Source organism: Charadrius vociferus, unplaced genomic scaffold (genome assembly GCF_000708025.1).
Source record: "Charadrius vociferus isolate BGI_N301 unplaced genomic scaffold, ASM70802v2 scaffold385, whole genome shotgun sequence".
NCBI lineage: Eukaryota > Metazoa > Chordata > Aves > Charadriiformes > Charadriidae > Charadrius > Charadrius vociferus.
This window is the reverse complement of record NW_009648925.1, coordinates 244,084-265,704: the sequence shown is the minus strand read 5'-3', so window position 1 is coordinate 265,704 and position 21,621 is coordinate 244,084. Positions and strand designations below refer to the sequence as shown.

At 36.8% G+C, this 21,621-nt stretch overlaps 1 protein-coding gene across 1 annotated transcript in view; it reads right to left on the bottom strand.

Moving 5' to 3' along the window:
- The window catches only part of DPP10 (dipeptidyl-peptidase 10 (non-functional)), a 249,825-nt gene that overhangs the window by 145,265 nt on the left and 82,939 nt on the right, over nucleotides 1–21,621 (bottom strand). The window contains exons 3-4 of the mRNA XM_009887247.1: nucleotides 19,074–19,168; nucleotides 7,726–7,800 (exon numbers count right to left, since the gene is read on the bottom strand). Of these exons, the coding sequence (XP_009885549.1) occupies nucleotides 7,726–7,800; nucleotides 19,074–19,168 (170 nt within the window). The remainder of the gene's footprint in view (nucleotides 1–7,725; nucleotides 7,801–19,073; nucleotides 19,169–21,621) is intronic.

The window sequence follows — 21,621 nt, the reverse complement described above, 5'->3', positions numbered from 1 at the left end:
CCCACCTTTACAAAACAGTGCTTTTTTGGGCTGTGATTGACAAGCCCTTCACTTACAATGGACATTTCTGGGACATTTCTGCATACTATCAATGAACAGAAGAGAAATAAGGAGGATGTGTTTCACAGCAGAAGCTATAACTTACGCTGTATAAAATAAATTGTTCATAGATTAAGGGAACTGCTGACTTAAGTAGTGTAATATCGCCTATTTATATAGCATTAGCACACAGGGATTCCAGTCCCTGTGGATTACTAGGTGATGTAGGAATATAGTCACGTGAAAATCACAGTTATATTAAGACTGAGTTTCTAAACTGCTGGATCTTGGAAACCCAGCTGGACACTACCCAAGTCTTCCTGAAATAACAGTATTCATACTTGATAAGAATGACAATATTATTGAAAATAAATACTTTTTCTGTCAATAAACATTTTGTTTGAAAAGCTAAATGCCCTAGAATCCATTTTTACTGAACAATAGCAAAGCACAATGTTCTTCTTTCAATACTATCTTTGAACAAGAAGCTGAAAACACAAATTCTGATTTTTCAACTCTAATGACCCTGAATGAGGAAAAAAAAAGAGCCATCTTGTACCTAAATCAGAATTAGTTAGTTAGTTAGTTTACTTATAAAACTTGAGCTTGAACAGCAGTCCTGGAACAGAGACCCAGTATGCTATTTGAAAAGTAGCAACATTTTGTCTCATGTGGTTTCCTATAGAAAGTGAAGGGGCATCTATTTTATTATTTTTTTTTAACAGTTACACAGGGCTGAACTGGCATGTATGAATCAACATGTCAGCTGAAGAAATCAAGCACTTTCTAGAAGAAATTAAATAAACCCCTTCTGAAAAATAGGTAAGTGGATGCATACACAGATGTATGTGACATTATAACTTTCATATTAGACTAAAAAAAAAAAAGTTGAAGCATCCAAATAGTACCCCAGTTTCCCTACCTTTTTAGTTCAGAATTTTATAAAAGGAAGAAATTATGACAGTTCACGCCCTGTTCTGCTGGTGCTCATAGTTAACACCTTGGCAGAGAGCAGCCCCATCATCTCATCACAAATATGCCAATAACGTAAATATAATAATGCACACAAAGAAAAACAATGCAAAAGATATGCAGATACTGCAGGTATAGCTGTGCTACACCTAATAACTAGTAAGCTGCCTAATGAATTGAATGCAAGTATTTACTGGACTACAACCCAACATGCATGAGATGAGAAAAGGCTGTTTAATCAGACAAATACTAAACAAACATCAATGCTCATGATTCTCAGCATAACATACACTCTTTTGATTTTCCCCATCTTCTGTTTAAGGGTACTGGTGGTTATTACGTTTTGCCGAATAGTTTAGACGAAACCCTGGATAGAAGTGGGACACGGCATACTCATATGAATACTCACTCCTATGGGATAATTCATGATAGCACACAGTGTCACCAAATGCACTTTGCCAGATTTTACTACAAAGTCCATCATGTCCTCAGGCAAAGACCTTGTACTTTTATATCTTTAAAATGCTTTCCATATCTGTGGAGCTATATAAAATAAAGTCAAATATATGTATTAGATGAGTAGTATGCCAAGATCACCTACAGCCTAGCTATTATGTTAGCAAATTCTAATCTATCCAGCTAAAACTTCAACTCAAAGTAAAAAAAAGAAAAAAAGCCTTTAAAAGGGGAAAATTTGAGCAGCCCTCTTCCATTAATTGCTCAATATCTGACCTTTTAAACACCTAATGTTGTCATACTTAAGAAAGGAACAAAGTACATCACAAAAATATCTGCAAGAAATAACTTCAAATTTTGGGGAGTGACTCTCTCTTAAAATTCCCTTCTTATTTTTTCCTCACTGCCCTAAATCTGAAAAAAATTGGTCTTTCATGTTCTTGATGAGAGATAAAGATGAATGGGAAAGTTATGTCTGGATCAGACTTTTATTTATGATCTCATAAGTTGAGGAGTATGCACATGCATGATTTGCTTCTGGACTCATCTCAAAATGGAGAAATGAAAGATGAAAGATCACCTTGATGACCTGAGGAAATACACATGAAAAACAGGCTTATCTAAAGCAGTATGCATTTCTGGAGGAAAAAGTTGATAACAGGAATTTTACATCAGATCTTTACTTTATAGACAGCGTTACATAAAATATTGTTGTCCAGATCACTGCTGCTTTAAGAAGTCTTTTGCAATTCCTTTGGATGGAATAATCTTGTTGAGAAAATATTGTTTCCATGTGTTAGAAGACAGATTTCATTTCATCTTTGTTGTGTATTTTTCCAACCATTAGCTGGTACTCCAGATTATGCTCTTCAAAGTCATATTTTCATATTCACTGTATAAACTATCTTGCTGAAAACACCTGCACATGTTAACACCAATCAGCGTCTTGATAAGACATAATAGGATAAAAATAATATATAATGCAAGGTAACTTCTTTATCCTTTGATTTTTGCAGGAAAAAAACCCAAAAATAATTCCACTGACCAAGAAGATTACTGACAATTGAACATTTCCACCTAACTGGTAGAAAGATAATCTCCTAATGCAGAACAGATAATCATAATTTAAGACTCCATTGAATTTTTCCCCTCATGGATTCTTTTAATCTGCAGACAAACTCCTGAAGATCTTTTCAGCGCACTCGAGTAAACCAGTATTAGAAGCAATCTCTAAAAGCATGATAAGCGTGTCACTAGTTGCCGTTCACCCTCCATTCACTGTAGACTGTGGTCAGTACTCCCTATCATTAGTCTCTAAAAATAGATATTACAGCAGCAAAGCGGTGACAGGCATCGGCACACAGCAGATAAATAACTTCTTTCTCTTAGGGTTTCTTTGCTGTTGGACTCTCATCTTTACTTCAATACATTAAACTACAAATATTCAGAAACACTTTTGCAATATTTTTCATTCCTACTGAGTGAGTGACGTTTAGATCTAAAACTATTTTTCTCCCACCTTTCTGAAGAGGATTGGATTAGTCTTCATCCTGATCTTACCATAAGAATTATTAAAAGCTATTTTCACGGTGCTTTAAGCTAAATGCATTGTTTTATTAAAATTCTCTAGCTATAAGAGATTACAGTTTGAAGCCCTAATTCAGGAAAACATTTCCTTTTTTAAAGTGTATAAATGCTTATGCTTCTAAACTAGAGCTGAACTTTAATCTGTTTTTAAGCACATTTCTGAACCAAGAGCTAGAAAAACTTGCACATAGTTCATCTTGCACTGAAAGTGGAAAATGACGCATTAGTAATAGTAAAGAGAATAAAGTAGGAAAAAATCCTGAAAGTTGGTATTCAAAAAGGATTTGAAAGCAGGGAAAAAGAAAAGCCAGTTTGTACCAAAAAAAAGCGAAAATCACAAGGAAGGTATTATTATATCAAATGAGGAAAAAAGGGGGAGTTACAAAGAAAAAGAACTGATTTCATTTACTTCTTCACTTGCTCTTCTGTGGCATATTATATTCTAGCAAGAGCATGGGGAGAATATGTCTATGATGTCCAAGCAAAAAACCTACTAATATCCAGAATAAAGATTATTTTCATTTCACATGGACTTCAGGGACAACTCACAAGGTATAACCTTCTGCTGAGAGACACCTAAGTTCCCCAATGGTAAAAAGAAATTCTTAGGACCTCAGTGCTCGCTGCACTGCTAATTGCAAATTTACTGCCCCATCCTTTACCATTAATGCAAGAACAGTGTCTGATTTCCATGTGCTAATCAAAACCATAAATCAGGTTTTGGTAATTGTGAATAACACCGCCAGCAGACTGAGGGGAAGAAAAAAAAAAAAAAAGTCATTTTAACACAGGCCTTATTAAAAGCAATAGTGAAATAACCTTTCCTCTGGAAATCTCAACTGCCTGTTGGAGCATCACATTCTTTGCTCATACCTGACAATCTTCAAAAGAAAATCAAAATCAAAAAGATAGAGCACTGCAAAACTGTCCCCTCTCTGCATACAATACGTACAATGGTTTCCCTGCTGCTGTGTTCACACTGTCCCAGAAGAATCAGGATGGCAGGACATTCAGCAAGAGTGTATGTGTTCATTTCTCAAATTAGTTCCTACTTCCCGAACCGTTGCCTTGCAAACTGAGACTTTTTCAGTGATGCCAACCAAATTACGGTGAGTGACAGAAAGGAAGCCTGAACTACACACGGTCGATCCATGCAAGTTTTGGCAAAGTCACAAAACTTGGAGAATCAATGAAAGTAATTGAGAAGTGTGGAGAGCTATGGAGTGCTGCAGCAAAGAACACACAGCAAGTACGCTAAAATTGCCACAGCCTTCTGTTAAAAAAGAAAAAGCCAGACAGCCACAGTGCTTATGCCAGTAATACTGGCCTACGTTCCATGACCTGCTATGATCCAGACAGTGTGAATTTGATGTCCAGAAATCAATTTTCAACACTTTGAATTCCTTAGCAAATGAATTTTCTTCTATATGAAGTTCATAGAGCTACACCAAAACAGCTGCTATGCCACATGAAATGGTTTTGTTTCTTCCATTAAGCATGATTTAAATGATTCATTCAATTATTACTTTTGTATTCAAAGATGGCTTATTTTCATGCAGATTTATGTCCCGTTATGCATAGAGGACATTCTTAATTGTGCTGAAACAACTGCAAATTTAATTAAAGTTTGCCATTCCAAGCATAAAATAGATTAAAGAAAATGCTGACAACAGTAAAATAAATATTCAACTATTTAATTTAACTCAACATTTATTTTTAATCCAAATATCAAAATAACCTTGTTTCTAATTACAATTTCATGACAAAATGTCTTGAAGAAACATTTGTCTCTATTTTTCTCCAATCTGTTCAGCTGAAGCACACTAGCTTATTTATAAAACTGTTGATTAATAAATCTGTTCCAGCTGTATTACTGTATGTTACAAAGAACACAGATTAATGTATGTAAACAACAATTATAATTTTAAAAACTCAATGCCTTGACAGTCCACAAAAGCAGAAATACCATCAAATACGTTACAGTGCAATTATACATCTAAATCTTAACAATGAATGAAAAAATCTTAACAAAGGAGGCAAACATAGGTAGTAAAGTCCAGGGGTCCATGGCAATTTACAACAGATGGAGAGATGAACTGAATGCTTACAAGTTATTTGCAGTTCCTCGTACTGGGTATTATTAAAGACTCAACCATGTGTTGTAACACAGGACAAAACACAAATCCACAGTTTTGTAAAAAGTTACACTCAAATGAAATATGAAGAAATAACCTGGCCTCATTCTACTGAAACTAAGTTGAAAAACTCCAATTAAGTTAAGTCATTTAATATTAATTCTAATTTTATAGGCAATAAATTTTATAATTTATAGTTAACAGCTGGGGGAAGGAGTATGGTAGACAGGTGGATTTCTTCTCATCCAGACCCAATGTCTGGCTTTGACTGAGAAAAAAGGAAAAGAGAAGAGAAAGCCCAAGAAGAATGAACATTAAGTTAACCCTTTGTGTTATTAGGAAACATTAGTTATGCAGAAATAACGAGGTTTTCCAAGGCATTGTGGACCCTTTCCCCAACAGATTTTCAGAAAACAGGAGTGCCTCACCACCCTAACAAATACCCCAACAATCAGAAAATTTTGAGGAAAAAAAGGCTTTTTACCACATAGTCACAATATTTTTTTTTTTTTTTTGAACTTCTGAAAGAATCAGCTTACACTCTTTTTGGTGATTTTCCCTTCAACCCTAAGAAACAGTTTCTTCTCAGGAGGTAACAGACTTCAATGGTATTATTATTATTATTATTTACATCAACTGAGGATCTGGCTGACAACATCCAGCTATTAACCAACTTTAGCACTATCACCACCACTTATAGAGGACACAACAATCACATTATGGTTTTGGTCTGAAAGCCATGAGTCCCACTGGAGCACGTGAGAGTAAACATCACAAGCCTCATCCAAAGCCATCCAGGACTACCACCACAAACTGCTTGCCAAGCCTTGTTCATTTCTCATTTTAATTACTTCTTATCACTATACTTGAGCAAAGGAAATAGCTAGATGCAAAATATAAATGCTGCAAACCTCATCCCTCTGAGTAACTACCAGCAACTGGACCATAAAAGGAAGGAAAAGTTTCTTTTTGCAACAAAACCAAGACTGAAATACAGAAAGGGAGTTCTCCTGCAAAGTGATATATTCAGCATGTACTGAGAGTAATCTGAATGTCAATGGACCATCTTTACTGTGGGACAGGGATTCACCCCTGATGTCACTACATTTAGATGTAATAAAGTGTGATGAATATTTTCATGTTTCCCTATATTTCTATTTCAGCTATATATGCAACTAGTAAGAAAATCCCACACAAAACCATCCAAACTGAAAATTTCAATACAACAAATGAGGAAATTAAGTCAGTATAAGGGATTATTAAACTTTTTCACACAAAAAGAAGCAATCAAGAATGGAAACAGCAAGGAGCAAATATTTTTCAGACAGGAATAAAACTGAAACTCTCCACAATGAAAACACTGAACTGAACTCTTTCTTGGTTTATTGGTCAACATATATTGTAAAAAAAGGCTTGATCCAGGATCCACTAGAATTAGTATAAGAAACCCTCCTTGAATCTAGTCCCAAGTAAAGGAATCCTTTTACATCAACACCTTTAGAACAGAAGATCAGCTTGCAGCACATTTGCAGGTTTGCAGATATAATTATTAAAGCTGCAGGTATACAGAGCAATACAGCAATGTTACCAGGAGGCCAGGAAGGTTTGTATACTGACCTGGAAATAGATATTTTATTGTTCTAAGAATTTCAATCCACAACACACAGTTATTGCATTATCAGTTATCAACACAAAACAATAAGTAAACTACTATACTGTTGTATAATGTGATAAACAATAATAATCTTTTATCATTTCTGAACATTGACTTCTGATGTTAAGGTCACAGATACTTGTAAATTTTACTTTTCCAAAATAAGCAAAACAACCCCAGACTACCCAAACTTGCTTGAATAACCACTCAGTCTATCAATCCAGAGCTATTCTGTAATGAATAACAGTTCACATTTTGATAGAACTTTTTGTACAAACACAGAGGAAATTCACAGAGGAAATTCATAACACTATTTTCATTTTTGTTTGTGTTCAAAGATTTATTTTACAAAACTCTATATGGTTTTATTAATTGAAACTCTTTTTAACAACATAATAGCCTACAAAATTTCTAAATACTATGAGAAACAAGGAATACACCACATTATATAGTCCAAGAGACTTTCACACTATCAGGTTTCAGACTACTGAAGCCAATAATAAAACTTTCATGGCTTGAATCAGCCTAATTTTTTTTTTTTTTTTGCATAGTTCATAAATGACACGTACAGCTGTTCAAAACAGGAAGGAATATCAAAAGATATCCTTTCAATTAATCAGCTAGTAATAGAACATGTTAAGGGTTACAAAACCTCTACTACAAAAAACCACATGAGATTTCAGAGAAGCTATGGAAATATACCTCCACCAAGAACTTTGCAATATTCCTGTACACACTTCACCATCATTTCATCAGCAGGTTTTGGGAAGAGAAATCAATTGCATGAATCACGTTACATGATGTGGCATCAGAGATGAAATATAAAAACAACAAGGGTTTCAGAGTTTTAATTTAGAGGCTGATTATGAGTAGTTAGCTTACCTGTTTAACATCATACGCAAGAAGAACAAATCTTAAGTCTGGTGAAACTGAGTATCTTGACGCTTTAAATGTTACCTAAAATGAAGTAACAATAAAAGTGAGTTTGCAATAAGGATACTTTTTTCCAAATTTTCTTACATTTAATATAAAAACTTCCCATTCATAAGACAGATCTGGTTTAGAACACCTATGTCATTTTCACAAATGGACTCAAATAATTCTTAGTCTAATTAGCTGGTAACAATACAATGGCAACAGATGAAACTGGCTTCAACACTAAATACCAATTAAGGAGCTGATGCATTTGGTATCATGATTGCAAGCACTAAGCTCTAGGATAACAACTATAACCAACTCATTTACAGAGGATGAAGGAAGACACTTTGGTTGGTGCGTACTTCAGGAATGATTACAAGGGACATTCACCAGTAGGTTGGGCTTAAAGATAACATAGAAGAAAAAGAATAGGTGTGTACTATGTCTCTACTGCTTTTCTTTTAACATCATACACATAAACATTTTGCAAGACAACTTGCGCTAAAGAAAAACCCTTCCTTATAAGAAAGAAAATGCTTCGTGGAGAGTAAAGTGAAACATAAGGTAGCATTATAACACTAGTATTGCTTTATATCTATCCAAGACTACATGACACCCAATTGAATTCAGGGCTGTAATTTAATCAAGGGGTAATGTTGATGTCAGAAATAATTTAATGCATCTAATGTATGAGGAAGATAAGAATGTGTTTAGAAGGGCACTGAAGGAAACAATTTTAAATGAATCTCAAGACATCTATTTGCAGAATGAATGGAAAAGGGTGAAGAAGTGAAAAACGCAGATAAGAACACAAAAAGTAGGACAGAAAAAATAATAGAACTGCAAAGGTACAAGATGAAAGAAAACAAACAAATAGCTATGTAGAAAAAGATCTATCCACTATTCAAAGGAAGGCTTTCCCTTATTTTGCTTCTTAAGCATCCTGTTCTGTTTAGCTTAAACCTTCTGCTGAGCTAATGAATTCAACAGAGGTTTAAGGTACACAAACAGAAAGCCACAAACTAATACATTCAGAACAGCTAAGGAGTTATTCCTAAAAAAAAAAAAAAAAATAAAAAAAAAACCCAAACAGTAAAAGCTAGTCTTCCAGTAAACTGAGAAGATGCTATGTTTTGATATACAGATTAAACTCAGGTTCCTAGGTAATACAATTAGAATCAAGCTATTCAAAGAAATCAAAGGGAAAAATTAGTTTTGAAGATAAACTGTGTATTAGCTTGATGCAAGAGCGTGACAGTATCAAAAGTTAGAAAATAAATCTGCAGTCTTGAGGAAAGAAGAGCTAAAAAAAAAAAACCCAAACAACCGAAAAGCATCCTTTTGTATCTACAAAGCATTCAGAACAGATTTGTACTGCGCTTAAACTAGCTTTTATGAGTTAGCCATCTTTAAGCAGAGACTACGTTGATCTATGAATAACATTCCATTTTCTTGGCACTGAAAACATTTTTAGATGTGAAATTTCTCTGCTTTGTAGCAGTTTATTAACTATTGTCCCACTACCTCAGTCTCCAGCAATATATAATCCAGGCAGCTTTCCAAATTCATTCTCAGGGAGTATGGTGCTTATCATTTCACACATTTAGTAAGAATCTTGAATCAGTGATTACGCCACCACTAAAGTAGTGATGCACTTAATGCAAACACCTGAGTAGCTCAGCTGCAAGCTATTGGCAGGTCAAGGCAACACCAGCTACTCACATATTCTGCATCCAGGTATGGTCTTGTGGATTTGGGATTTAAAATCCTTTGAATCCTACTGAAGATGACTTTGTTCATTCAGCTTGCACTCACCTGCAAAATTCTGTTTGCCTCCAGAAACACCTCAGACACATGGTGTACATACAGTGCCAATAAGCTATAATCTCTTGACTGCAGGTAATGGTTTTGGCAGAATAGTTTTCTGTTTGTTGTTATAATGGCATTATTCTTGTTTAAAGGAGCACAGAGCTGTTTCATACTTTTTTTAATGTTTCACTTAAGAAACAAGAAAATAAAAATTAGACCAGCAGAAATCATGAGTTCATTGCCAAAGTTGATTTCTTTAAATCATCATAAAAACATAATTAGCCCATTTTTTAAAGTTGGATTTACAATCAAGCCTTTCAGGAAATTTAATTCTAGTATAATTTCAGGGAGATTTAAGTGACTTAAAGTCACTTAAAATCATTTAAATTTCCTCAGAGTTCTGTTTTGGGGTTTTTTTTGGTAAATACAAGCACAATTTTGGGAATAAATTCAGAAACTGTCTACTTGTATGCACAGTGGAAGCCCTTCCAGATTAACAACTGGGGAAAAAAAAAAATCGCCTGACTCATTCCTCCTGCCTAACATAACAAGTAAGCTCACAATCTCTGAGTTCGCTAAAAAAAGACAGATTTTTGGGTTTCCCCATAAAGATGTCTAAGGCATTTCATGAACCAACAGATGCCTGACTGGATGACTGAGGAGATAAGATCAGCTGGTGATGGGCCTAAAAGAAAGTTTCTGTCCCTGCCGTAGGACATGAGATGTATGCCACTCAAGCCCCTGGGAGATTGTCTATTGAGACATTCACTACAGGGATTAGATATATTTATTCATTAAAAAAGAAGTTTGTGAAGACTCTGATCCCAAGGGTTTGTTCTCTTCTCAGGAGAACATATTTTTGAGTTTTAAAGGAAGTGTTGGAAAAATATCATATTGGAAACATGAGGAATTAAAAAGCCTTGGGTGTCTTGTTATCAAAAATCTGGAGGGTGCTTGTTCCACTAGCATGTCTGCATATGTGACTATTTTCAAGCTTCTTGCTTTGTCAGAAGCTGTTGAGCCTTCGTTCAAGAAGCAGACTTAAATGCTGCCCCTTATGACTATGTCTCTATAGTTTATCTGTGCTTGATCTCTAAGAAAGGGACCTCTGGACAAATAAGCTCTGAAACAGGGAGAAATATAGATGCCTAATTAGGCACAGTCCCTAGATGCAGAAGGAGGGCTAGTTTCCCACTGCATCACTGCACAGTATCAGCTAGTTAGGAGACGGGGCGATTCGACAGTCCTGCACTGTGCACTCTATATATACTCTTATCCTATTTCCAAATCACAACAGAGGAAAGGCAGAAGAGAAGGACACTGCACAGTATCAGCTAGTTAGGAGATGGGGCAATTCGACAGTCCTGCACTGTGCACTCCATATATACTCTTATTCTCTTTCCAAATCACAACAGAGGAAAGACAGAAGAGAAGGGAAAAGGGAAGGTAATTCCCTAATATTCATCAGTTCTACCTAGCCACATCAAGACTTCACATCCCTATAAAACCATCAGCTGGATGCAACCAGAAAACACTTTGACTAGATAAATTGCTGGAAACCCCAAATTAGGTATATTTCACACTGTTGCATTATTCTGAGCCAAAAAAATGTTTTTTAAACAACCTGTAACTTGCCTTCCCTTCTTAATTCACTAAAGACTGTATTCCCAAGTTTCTTTGAAATACCTCACGTGGTAAGAGTTCTAATTCATCTCCTGACAGTGATGCATGATGTGACGATCCCATGGACAAGCAATGACTGCTAGTCTCGCTGTCACCATAGATCACAAAGGTAAAAGTCAAATGGAGGCAAAAGGACACTGTACATTTAAAATGTCTTTTGCCCTTCAGTTTTCCAGCTTCCTTCTCTCACCCACATCCAATTCTGTCTCGCTAAACAGAGTTTTGCATGGAAACAAAAGAAGATGACAAGAGCTTGAGACAGTAAGAGTGAAAGCAAAAGAAAAAGCTGTTCTGCAACCAATAAATATAAGGGAACTTCACACACACACACACAATTTCGCTTTTCTTCCACCTTACCTTTAAAATGGAAAACAAAATTCCGATGAACAATATATTCTCAAGTTTGATTTCCAATGTCAATATTGTGCATTGTTGAATTTCTTTTTAATTTTGCATTTTATGTGTATTTTGCTGTTAACAGAAATGTCTGTCTTTAAAAGAAGTTTTAGGCTGCGTTTAGGTTCTACATCCTCAGCAATGGCTCCTCAGTATCAGCTCCCTTTTATTTCCTCTGTTTTCTTAAAGCCTGGTTCCAAGTTATTGATGTACTAGCTACTACCTTCATCTTTGCTCTATTCTTTCACCTACTATAAAATGTTGGGTTTTCTATTTTTGTGAATTTTAACTACAATAACATTTAAATCAGTGCCTTATTCATAGTCTTTCAAAAATATACCACACAGCAGACAGATGGAAGTAACCTACAATACATCCCAGAGCTGTAAGAATGTATCCTCAACATCTGTCAAACCCTTTGTAGTATTGTTTTTTCATAGTTTCAGTTGGATAGTTTTAAGTGAAATAATACCTTACAGTTAAAACCAATTAGAGGAAATTTTCACTTTTGTGGAGTTTACTTTGTTGGTGGTGGTGGGTTTTTTTCCTTTAGTTTTACCTTTTCTGCTGTTTCAGTTTCTTGTACTTCTGCTTCTCCCAGAGACTTACCTCTTCCACACTCCTATTACTATCCTTCTCCAATTATTACACAGAATCACAGAATGGTCAGGGTTGGAAGGGACCTCTGGAGATCATCTAGTCCAACCCCCACTGCCACAGCATGTGCACCTACAGCAGGTTGCACAGGACGGCATCCAGGCAGGTTTTGAATGTCTCCAGAGTGGGAGACTCTACCACCTCTCTGGGCAGCCTGTGCCAGTGCTCTGCCATCCTCAAAGTAAAGAAGTTCCTCCTCATGTTTAGATGGAACTTCCTATATTCAAGCTTGTGCCCATTACCTCTTGTCCTATCACTGGGCACCACTGAGAAAAGACTGTTCCCATCCCCCTGGCACCCTCCCTTTAAGTATTTATAAGCATTAATAAGATCTCCCCTCAGCTGTCTTTTCTCTAGCCTAAGAAGACCCAAGTCCCTCACCCTTTCCTCATAAGAGAGGTGTTCTAATCCCCTAATCATCTTCGTAGCCCTTTGCGGGACCCTCTCCAGCAGTTCCCTGTCCTAATTATTGCTTAGTGCTCACTTTACACACATTTAGGCTTTAAAAAGTTTTAATATTCATCCATGATAAAATAATTCAAGACCCCTAGAATGTTACTTTATAGCCTGGTGGCAATACTACCACTGAAGAAATTATACATCTCTGATACATAGGTATCACATACCTACATCTGCATCAGGATTTTAACTTAATGGTATAACTGAAGACTGATGTATGGGAGTTCATTAGCATTCATAGATATCCAGCTCAACTTATGAGACAGGCATTGACCAAATAGCAGTGCGTAAGAGAAATCAGATGGGACAGAATTACACTGGCTGCAAAATGAGAAAGTATTTCGCGTGTGGCAGTTTCCTCGGGTGGTACCAGCAATTAAGGGAATGAAGGGACCTTCCTTCCATTACCACTGCTATGCCTGAAAGGAGAAGATGGAGCACGGGGAGGTTAGATGAGAGGGCAGCTGAGAGTGGAGCCTAGCAGAAGAGCAAGCCTCGCAGCAGTAAAAACAGGGGACCTCAGAGAAGAGAGTCAGGTTGTAATTAGGAAAATGCATGATAATTAGAATGTGAAAAACTTGGGTTTCCAAGGTTACATTTCTTAATACACTATTTCTTGTGTCACCTGAGCATTTAATCTAGATCCAAAAATGCTGCAATGCTATGTGTTGTAACTGTTAACACTCAGGTTTCCTCTCCAGTGTAAAAGATGAATGTGCCTTAAAACATGATCGAAGCTGAACTCTACCCTGTGGATGGGGCGATGATGGACCGGTGGTTCTCAAAAACACAAACCAAATTCCCCAAACCCGCCTGAAACTCCTCATGTAGTCCCAAAATACTTTCACACACATGAGGAGGTGACTGTAGGACACAAAAATACATGAACAGATCTGTGGAGCTCACAGGAGCCTTGCACCATCACCTCCCTAGCAGACAATAACCTCTAACCAGTAAACCATGGAATTTTCTCCCTTCTATTCCCCATCTTTGATATAGTTAACCCTTAACTATTTTCTATATCAAGGAATGATCTCATCAGGACTGTTATTTAGAGAGCTCCCACACAAAGTCACCCTAACCTGACGGTGTGGAGTACTGTCCCCTGCATTTTGTATGTTGAAACCTCCCTCACTTGGACAAAAACCAATGGCCACCACCAAACCACAGTGACTGCAAACCCTTCCACCTGTCAGGCTTTCCCAACTCTGTGCACAGTGGTGCACTGCAACAATAAACCCTAACTCATAAAATCCCCTACACTGAAAAGGTTTTGCTGGGGGGGTTATTTAACATTTAGAGGAGCAAAGGAGAGCAGAGATAATGTTACAGTGTTCATAATACCTATTTACAACATGTCTGGGTCATTAAAATGTCCAGTGTTGTAACAATCACTAATATTTATGTGGTTATATAATGTTGTTTAATGTATTTACCATTATTCACCCTTTCATTAATCTCTTACACAAGGCTCTTAAAATATAAGCATGTAAACTACTCTTGCAATTAAATCTACATTAATCAACAGAGGACCGATAATTGCATTAAGATGCTGCACTGAGTTTCCCATCAAAAGAGGTAGGAGATGGGGGGGGGGAACACAAAACAAAACAAAACAGCAAAAAGAAGAGAACTATCAAGAAAAAGTACTGTTTACGCACAACGCTCTATAAAACACCACAAAACAGTCCCTGCCAAAAGCTTTGCTCAGACCAACACTCTCTTTCTCTGCTTTTGGCTGCAAGGCCTCCACAGGGTGTTCACAACTGGCCTGCCACAGCCTAATCATGATTCATGAGCCAAGACTGCTCCCGCTCTGCTCACCCTTCTGATGCCATCCCCTAATTAGCAGGCAGCAAGAAGTAATCCTCTCTCCACCTTTGTGTAAAAGATGGTCCACAGCAATACGACAATACAGCATACTCTAGGGTATATTCCTGGCAGGCCTCTGAAAACAGGTTTGCAATTTAGTAAGATCTGTTTGCTGTGCATCAGGATGCAGTTTCCCCCTGAGCTTGAAAAGAGTTGTGGAAAGGCACCGAAATCAAGCGGGAGAGTAAGTCAGGAATTGCTGGGTTTAAGAAGAGTCCAAAGCATACAGCTGGGGGGAAAGCTGTTGTAAATACAAGATTCTGTTCTAGAGTTTCCAAACTGAAAACAATTATACTTGTATCATTGGGCATCACATACAAATCAAAAGTCTCTTATTTGATGATTCAAAATATATCCCATTATCTACAATTGAAAGGCTTAAAGAGCCACACTAGATTCATTTCTGACCCAAGATCCTGGACTGGGCATTTGTTATGGCATCCGAATACTTTTGCACACATCCACCACAAAAGCAGTGGAACTGAGGGCTAACAAATAACAGTCTTACCACTTTCATAATCATTGCAGCTTTTTTTTAAGAAGGAGAAATGAAGGCAAATTTCTAAAGGCTTCTTTCAAAGGGTTTAACACGGCTGGAAAGTATCACAACAGAACACACTGTCCCTACGCACATTTTCTCTCATGCTGGTGTTTGCTTTTTTCATTTTGTTTTGGATTTAAGGATTGTAAACCAGACTAGAGTGGCTGAGCTAGAAGCATGATAAGGGACCAGATGGAAAACTCCCCTGAGCAAAAGAAACCATGTGGTCCTCCATGCTCTCCTCTCCAGTTTAGCCAGATCCTGTGGCTGGGTTGTGTATGAACCCACACCCTGCTCTTAGTGACTTTATGTAATAGTTGACTGCAAAAGGTATAAACAAACTTCTTGTTAAACACTGAAATTCCTTAGCTAAATGTGGCATAATGTTACTTATTTTGGAACTATGATGTGTAATAAAGTATTGCTAAATGCTGAAAAACTGGTAGGCATGTCATTTACGATCATGGTGATAGCACCTCAGATAGATGATAGAGAACATATTGTAATCACATATCGAGGTGGCATCGCAAACATCAGGATGCAACACAGTGATTAATGTCTAGGGCTTTTTTTGGCTCCATTTAATAGAAGACTTGCCCAGCCTCCAGCTGTTAACATTTATATGCCGCTGGCTCAGAATATTAACTGTTTATCAGACAGCTTAAACAGGATGCACTACACAAATACACTCAGAGGACAAATATGTATTAGAATTTAAATTTATTAGAAATATGTATTAGAAATTAAATAATCTTTAAATTATTACCTCCATAGATGCTAACAGATATTCTTTGTGCTTTACAAGCTACTCTTTTCACTTTTGTCACTGTATTTGTTATCCATAATATTGTTATCCATAATATTGCTTTGCTGATAGTTTAATCATATAAAGGCCAGATTGTTTTACTAATAGATTGATTATAGAAGAGGATTCCATTTGAAAAGGACAAATGAAGTGCAGTAATTTCTTCTACTTCTGAATAAAACCCAATGAAATTGGAAAAAAACCCCACACTTTAATTCAGGAACTTTGCATAGATACTTCCCTATGGAAGAGAAATAGACAGCTGAGAATGACAAAACACTAGCCTTTCTTCTTTCCAGGTGCATGACTACTTTTAACAGTATGTTTTAAAGTTGGGTTTTTTTTTTTTTAATCTTTTATATATATAGCACATATGTTTAAAAAAAAAACAACTGTAGTCTGCTTTTTTGCTGGTACACACGCATAGCGAGCGTAGCAGCTCTTCAGTAGGTCTATCTGACTTTTAGACAATAAGCAACGCAAAGAAGGATAGAAGAAATGTACTTTGCACAAAAATGGTAGTCTCTAAGATTCAAAAGAAGAGCCAGTGATCTGTACACAGTGGAAGACTGCTTCAGGGAATTAGTAATGAGGAAAAAAGAAAATCTCTTCTGAGCTGCTGTTCAAATACAGCCCAATCAGCAATGACAAAGAGTCATTACCAGCCCCGTGCCTCTGCGCAATGAGTTTATCATGGCAGTTTAATTTTCAATGGACAATTATCAACATTACTAAGAAAAACCTGCCACTTCTGCGGGCTGCTGGAGCAGAGAGGCAAACAGGAGAGGGAACGCAGATTGAAAGCAGACTAGTAAATCCCATCGAAAGGTGACTCTTCCATGACTAAAACGTTTTGATAGGGAAGAATGAGGGGACTTGCATCGCCACTATGTTGGATCTGTGCTGTATTTTTTATTAATACAAGACAGCTCTGCAGAGTCATTAAACTAGCACCATTCTAATTATGCACCAGTGATTAAGCAGATGTGACATTGAGCGAGGAAAATGTTTGATTAACGATCCAGGTGTCTAAGTCTGGAAGAGTACATTTTGGGGACAATGGAGCCTAGAAGAACAAGACAGCTTTTGATTCAGCCATACAGTCTGCCCCTGTAGTGTTATGATCTCCTGTTAGGATCGCTGGCCACCTTGTCAACAGACAACTCAGCACAGAACATTTCCCATTGCTCTCTGCCAAGCATACACCAGCAAACTTACTGAGTCTTCTGCTCTGTTTGCAGCTTTTTATTCTACTTCCATATGAATAATCATTGCTGGAATTCACTTTATTTACCTCTAACACTCTAAGCTTTTGACTGTGCACAGAGAGGAGCTTTGCAGGAGAAAACACACTTAAGTGTTTATTTGTCTGTGTTGCACACATAATTGTTAAATGGTTGCTTGACTATAATCCATTTTGGATCAGTTTCCCACATCTAATTAAGAGCAGATATCTAGTGTCTAGTGCTCTCTTAAGTCTGCATGACTTAAGGATAAATTAGTTCCATAAAAAGCCCAGAGAAGAACAACTTTCCAAAAAGAGGCGATGCTCACAGCGCAAAGCAGCCTGTCCATACTGATCCATCATTACTTGGCAAGACTGGTTTATCACAATGGCCAGAATAGCCTGTCATGCTGGCATTACACTTGACATCGCACGAGCCAAATACTTCCAGCCAAAAGCGTATGAATTCATCTGTGAGGAAACTTAAGTCTCGTGGTTAAAGTCAAGTTGTATAGCCAGGGATGTCCAAGCAGCTGCTTGCATTCAAGTTATACACTAAAGGTAACGTGTAGGCCTGACAGAGTTAATCCTCTACTTTGCCAGGCAAGTGCTCACACACACACAGATAAGAGGGAAAATGCTTCTACAACACTTTGTGGTTTGCACTTTACAGAAATTCACCTTTTCACGCACTTTTAATTGAGTCTGCCAGTCTTTTTGGGGCTAGGAGGTTCCCTGTGGCACATCCCAGCATATGGAAGGGTGCAGCTTACAGAAAGGGAGCCTCACACACGCTCCACTAAAATACAATTTTCTCCTTCCTTCTCCTTCATCTTTGCAAATTGACCTAGGAAGCCAGCGTCAAGTTCTTTCTCCTGAACTTCTGCTCTCCTCTTTCTAGTTTGAGGAGTTGGAAGAAAAGGTCACCAGGGACTTCATGCTTTGAAATGAGGAATCTGTATCAGCAAAGGCCAGGAACAGACCAGGAATAAAAACAGCCTTTGTCAAAGACCGCTGATGAAAATGAGTCATCCTTTTGGGTCTGCAGGTGCAAAACATTTTACTAAATTAAAAATACAGGGATTAACAATAACAGCCAGTGGTCTGTACGGAGTATTTATGAGGAAAGATTGACAAGTCATGCGTTTATGCTGCAAAACCCTGATAAATGAGAATTACAGGGTAGGATATAAGTGGTATCACTGAGAACAACAGCACCAACCAAAGCAAAAGAAAATGTAGACTAAGGCATTAAAACATTTCTTAGCAATTACTGCTAGTCAGAAACATATGCAAACTACTCGTGTGTATACTATTTACTGGTCAAGAGGAATAATCCCCAACCATCTAGTTTGCCATTAAAGCACAGAGGAACAAGTAAGCCACAGATTAACAGGACTAGGAAATACATTTTTCTTTGCATATTTAATTGCTTAAAGGAAAATCTTCATATGACTTTTGAACACTCGTCCCCTTCTCTAATAGGGAGAAGCTCTCGACATTTGTAGTAGCATTCCCCCTTTCTATGGAATTTCTTATTATAATAGACATCAGGTAGATTCACCAGCACATATGCCAGGCATGATCCTTCAAGTGGCCTGAACAAAGCATGGACTACAGCCAACAACATATCCTCCAGCATCTTGGTTATTTACACATAGGCTGAATAAAACAACAAATAACTTCAGCCAGAAATTGTGCACTGACAGAAGAACGGATTATACTTTCCATTTATATATAATGTACTTTAGGTTATAAACATATTTTCTGTAACCTTTCAATATTATACTCTCTCACACCTGATGAAGGGAAAAAATGCTAGCAGACTTACACTAAGAAATGAATAAATAATATATATTACTTACAAAAGTTGTATTTTCCAATAATAATGTAGTTGTATTTGTTTCTACATTCAGTTCAACAACATGTCCATTCCTATTTTTATACACCACTGCTGTATCTGCAACAACAAAGGCATTAACGGTTAGTAAACATATTGTGTATTTATTACTACATCTGTAGAGAAAAACAGCATATTAGTCCTCAGAATATCTTCATTACAATACGCAAACAAGATTGAGAGAATTGCACTCATAATATCTAGTTTTGTTGATTTGCCTCACGAACTTCAAAAATATCCGTTTATTCCATATAGCCTGTTCACCTCGCTCAGAAATATGATTTCATATAAATGAAAACACTTTCCATGGCAAAAATGGGATTGCTGTAAATGAAGTGACATCTTGAACATAAAACTGCTCTCATCTAGATATCACTGTGACTCTGACATCTTAAGGTCCAACCATATTCACTATGAAAAGGGCCATATACCAAATTAAAGTTTTGCAAAGAAAAAAGCTTTTGCTGGACACCATTTCATGTATCTCCTTAGGAGAGATTCTAACAACACTTCTGTACTATTCTGTATTTCTGGTAACTGGATTTACAAAGATACATACTACATCTTAAGATAGTCCATGTCGTGTGTGATTAGTGCTGGGCCATAGAATACGAGATCATCACATAAGCTGAATGTTAGCAGAGAAGGGTGAAAGTTAAATAGGTCCACTTGTAGAACATTTAAAACACTGTGGGAAGAAGTCGTTATTTTTTCCTTCTACCACTTGCTTGATTTATAAGTTTACATAAGAAAAATAATCAAATATACCTGAAGAAAAAAAAATATACAAAATTATTTGTGGCTCCTATGAAAAAGGCTTTGTATCTGTACCAATACCTGCAAAATTACCAAGAAATACATAATAACTACATAAGGCTTGATTTAACAAAAGAAAAATGGTCCCAAATTTTGCACTATTTCTAATAAAAGATCGAATCGATTGCTGATTCTTTCATGTTATTTAAAACCCATGTAAGTGATTTCTATTTAACCAAATGAACCTATTTTGATAAAAATGTAGAAAGCACAAGGAAAGTTCTCAATTAAGCCTAAAGGAAACACAAAGGAACTTCACTAATCCTCAGTAATGTCTGAGAAGTTCATCACAGATCCCTGAATTTTATGAAGTGGGAAGTAAACATGACTGGAGAAAAAGGTTGTGCTATCATAAAAAACATGCTTCACTTGTTCAGAAAAATGTAGCTGTATTTTAATTGACTCCACAGAAACTCTAGACATACAGCACTACTGAATGTCCTCTGTTATGTTCTGTAAAATTAATGAAGCCTCATTTTAAGAGCTTACTAAACTGTCTTAGGATCATGGCTGGGAAGTGGGGTGGGATTGATGGAGTTAAGGACAGGATTTTTGGCGCTGTTGTTTAGGAAGAAACATTGGACTGTGAAGTGTGGAATTAATAGCAACTCCTTATAAAGAAAAAGATTTCAAATATTCATTTTGAATAACAAGAGGTAACACTTTGTAGAAAGTTATTGTGGTTTCAGGTTACTGGCTACTACAGAACATTGAAGTTTTTGCAACTTCTTTTAGGGTTTTTTGCATGTATGCTTTTAGGTACCCTAGCACTGAAAATCCCCAATGATGTTGTATCACAGTGCTACGCAATATTATAGAAAAAATAAAGTTGTCTGTAAAAAGAGCTGAAATGGCACATATAACCCACAGACATTGAACAGCTGTCAACAAGTAGCCATGTTCATTCCCCTTGCTTGAACAATGCTCTGAACAACGCATTTTTGGTCCATAGGTGAGACTAATATGCTACCCAAATCCAAACAACAGTATCAAAATGTAACTACTTTTCAGTTATCTACTTTTCTACATGCTATGTACATTTGGCCAACAGGACTTCTAGCATCAAATACAGACTGGGCGGAGAATGGATTGAGAACAGCCCTGAGAAGAAAGTTCAAAGACATCTAGGTCATATATATGTATATATATATAGTTAGGGAAAAGTTGATTACAGGTATGGACGTTGGGACGTGTGGAAGAGCTCAGCAAAGAAGATGACAGAATCAGCAGCCCTGGGAGGTTTTTTTTGTAAAGATATGCTTTAGATCTTTATGTCAAGAACTAATTTATTCTGAATGTGGGTAAAAATATAAAAGGTTGAGTTTGGATGGCTGTCGAGATCTCTTCTGGCCTGGAATCTGTGGATTTAACTCCCTCTATTGATTTTCTTATCCCCTTCTGCAATGAATCTTTGGAAATACAGGTTTGTCTGCACAATATAACTCGTGTTTGTAGCTCTGTGCTAAGACAATTTTAATAAAAATCTCAAACCTAGAGTTTTTTTAGTTGACTGCCTGTGGGATCAAGGGATATTTATTTTTCCTTCTGATGCATAATTCGTCTGCTGTTTGTGCCTTCTACTCCACTTTCCGACAAACTATCAAATATTGATCTCAGCTGCAGATGGGATACTGGCGTTGGTTAGCGATGGAGCTTCATTCAGAGCACCCACGTGGGTGTATACCTGGTACGATGCT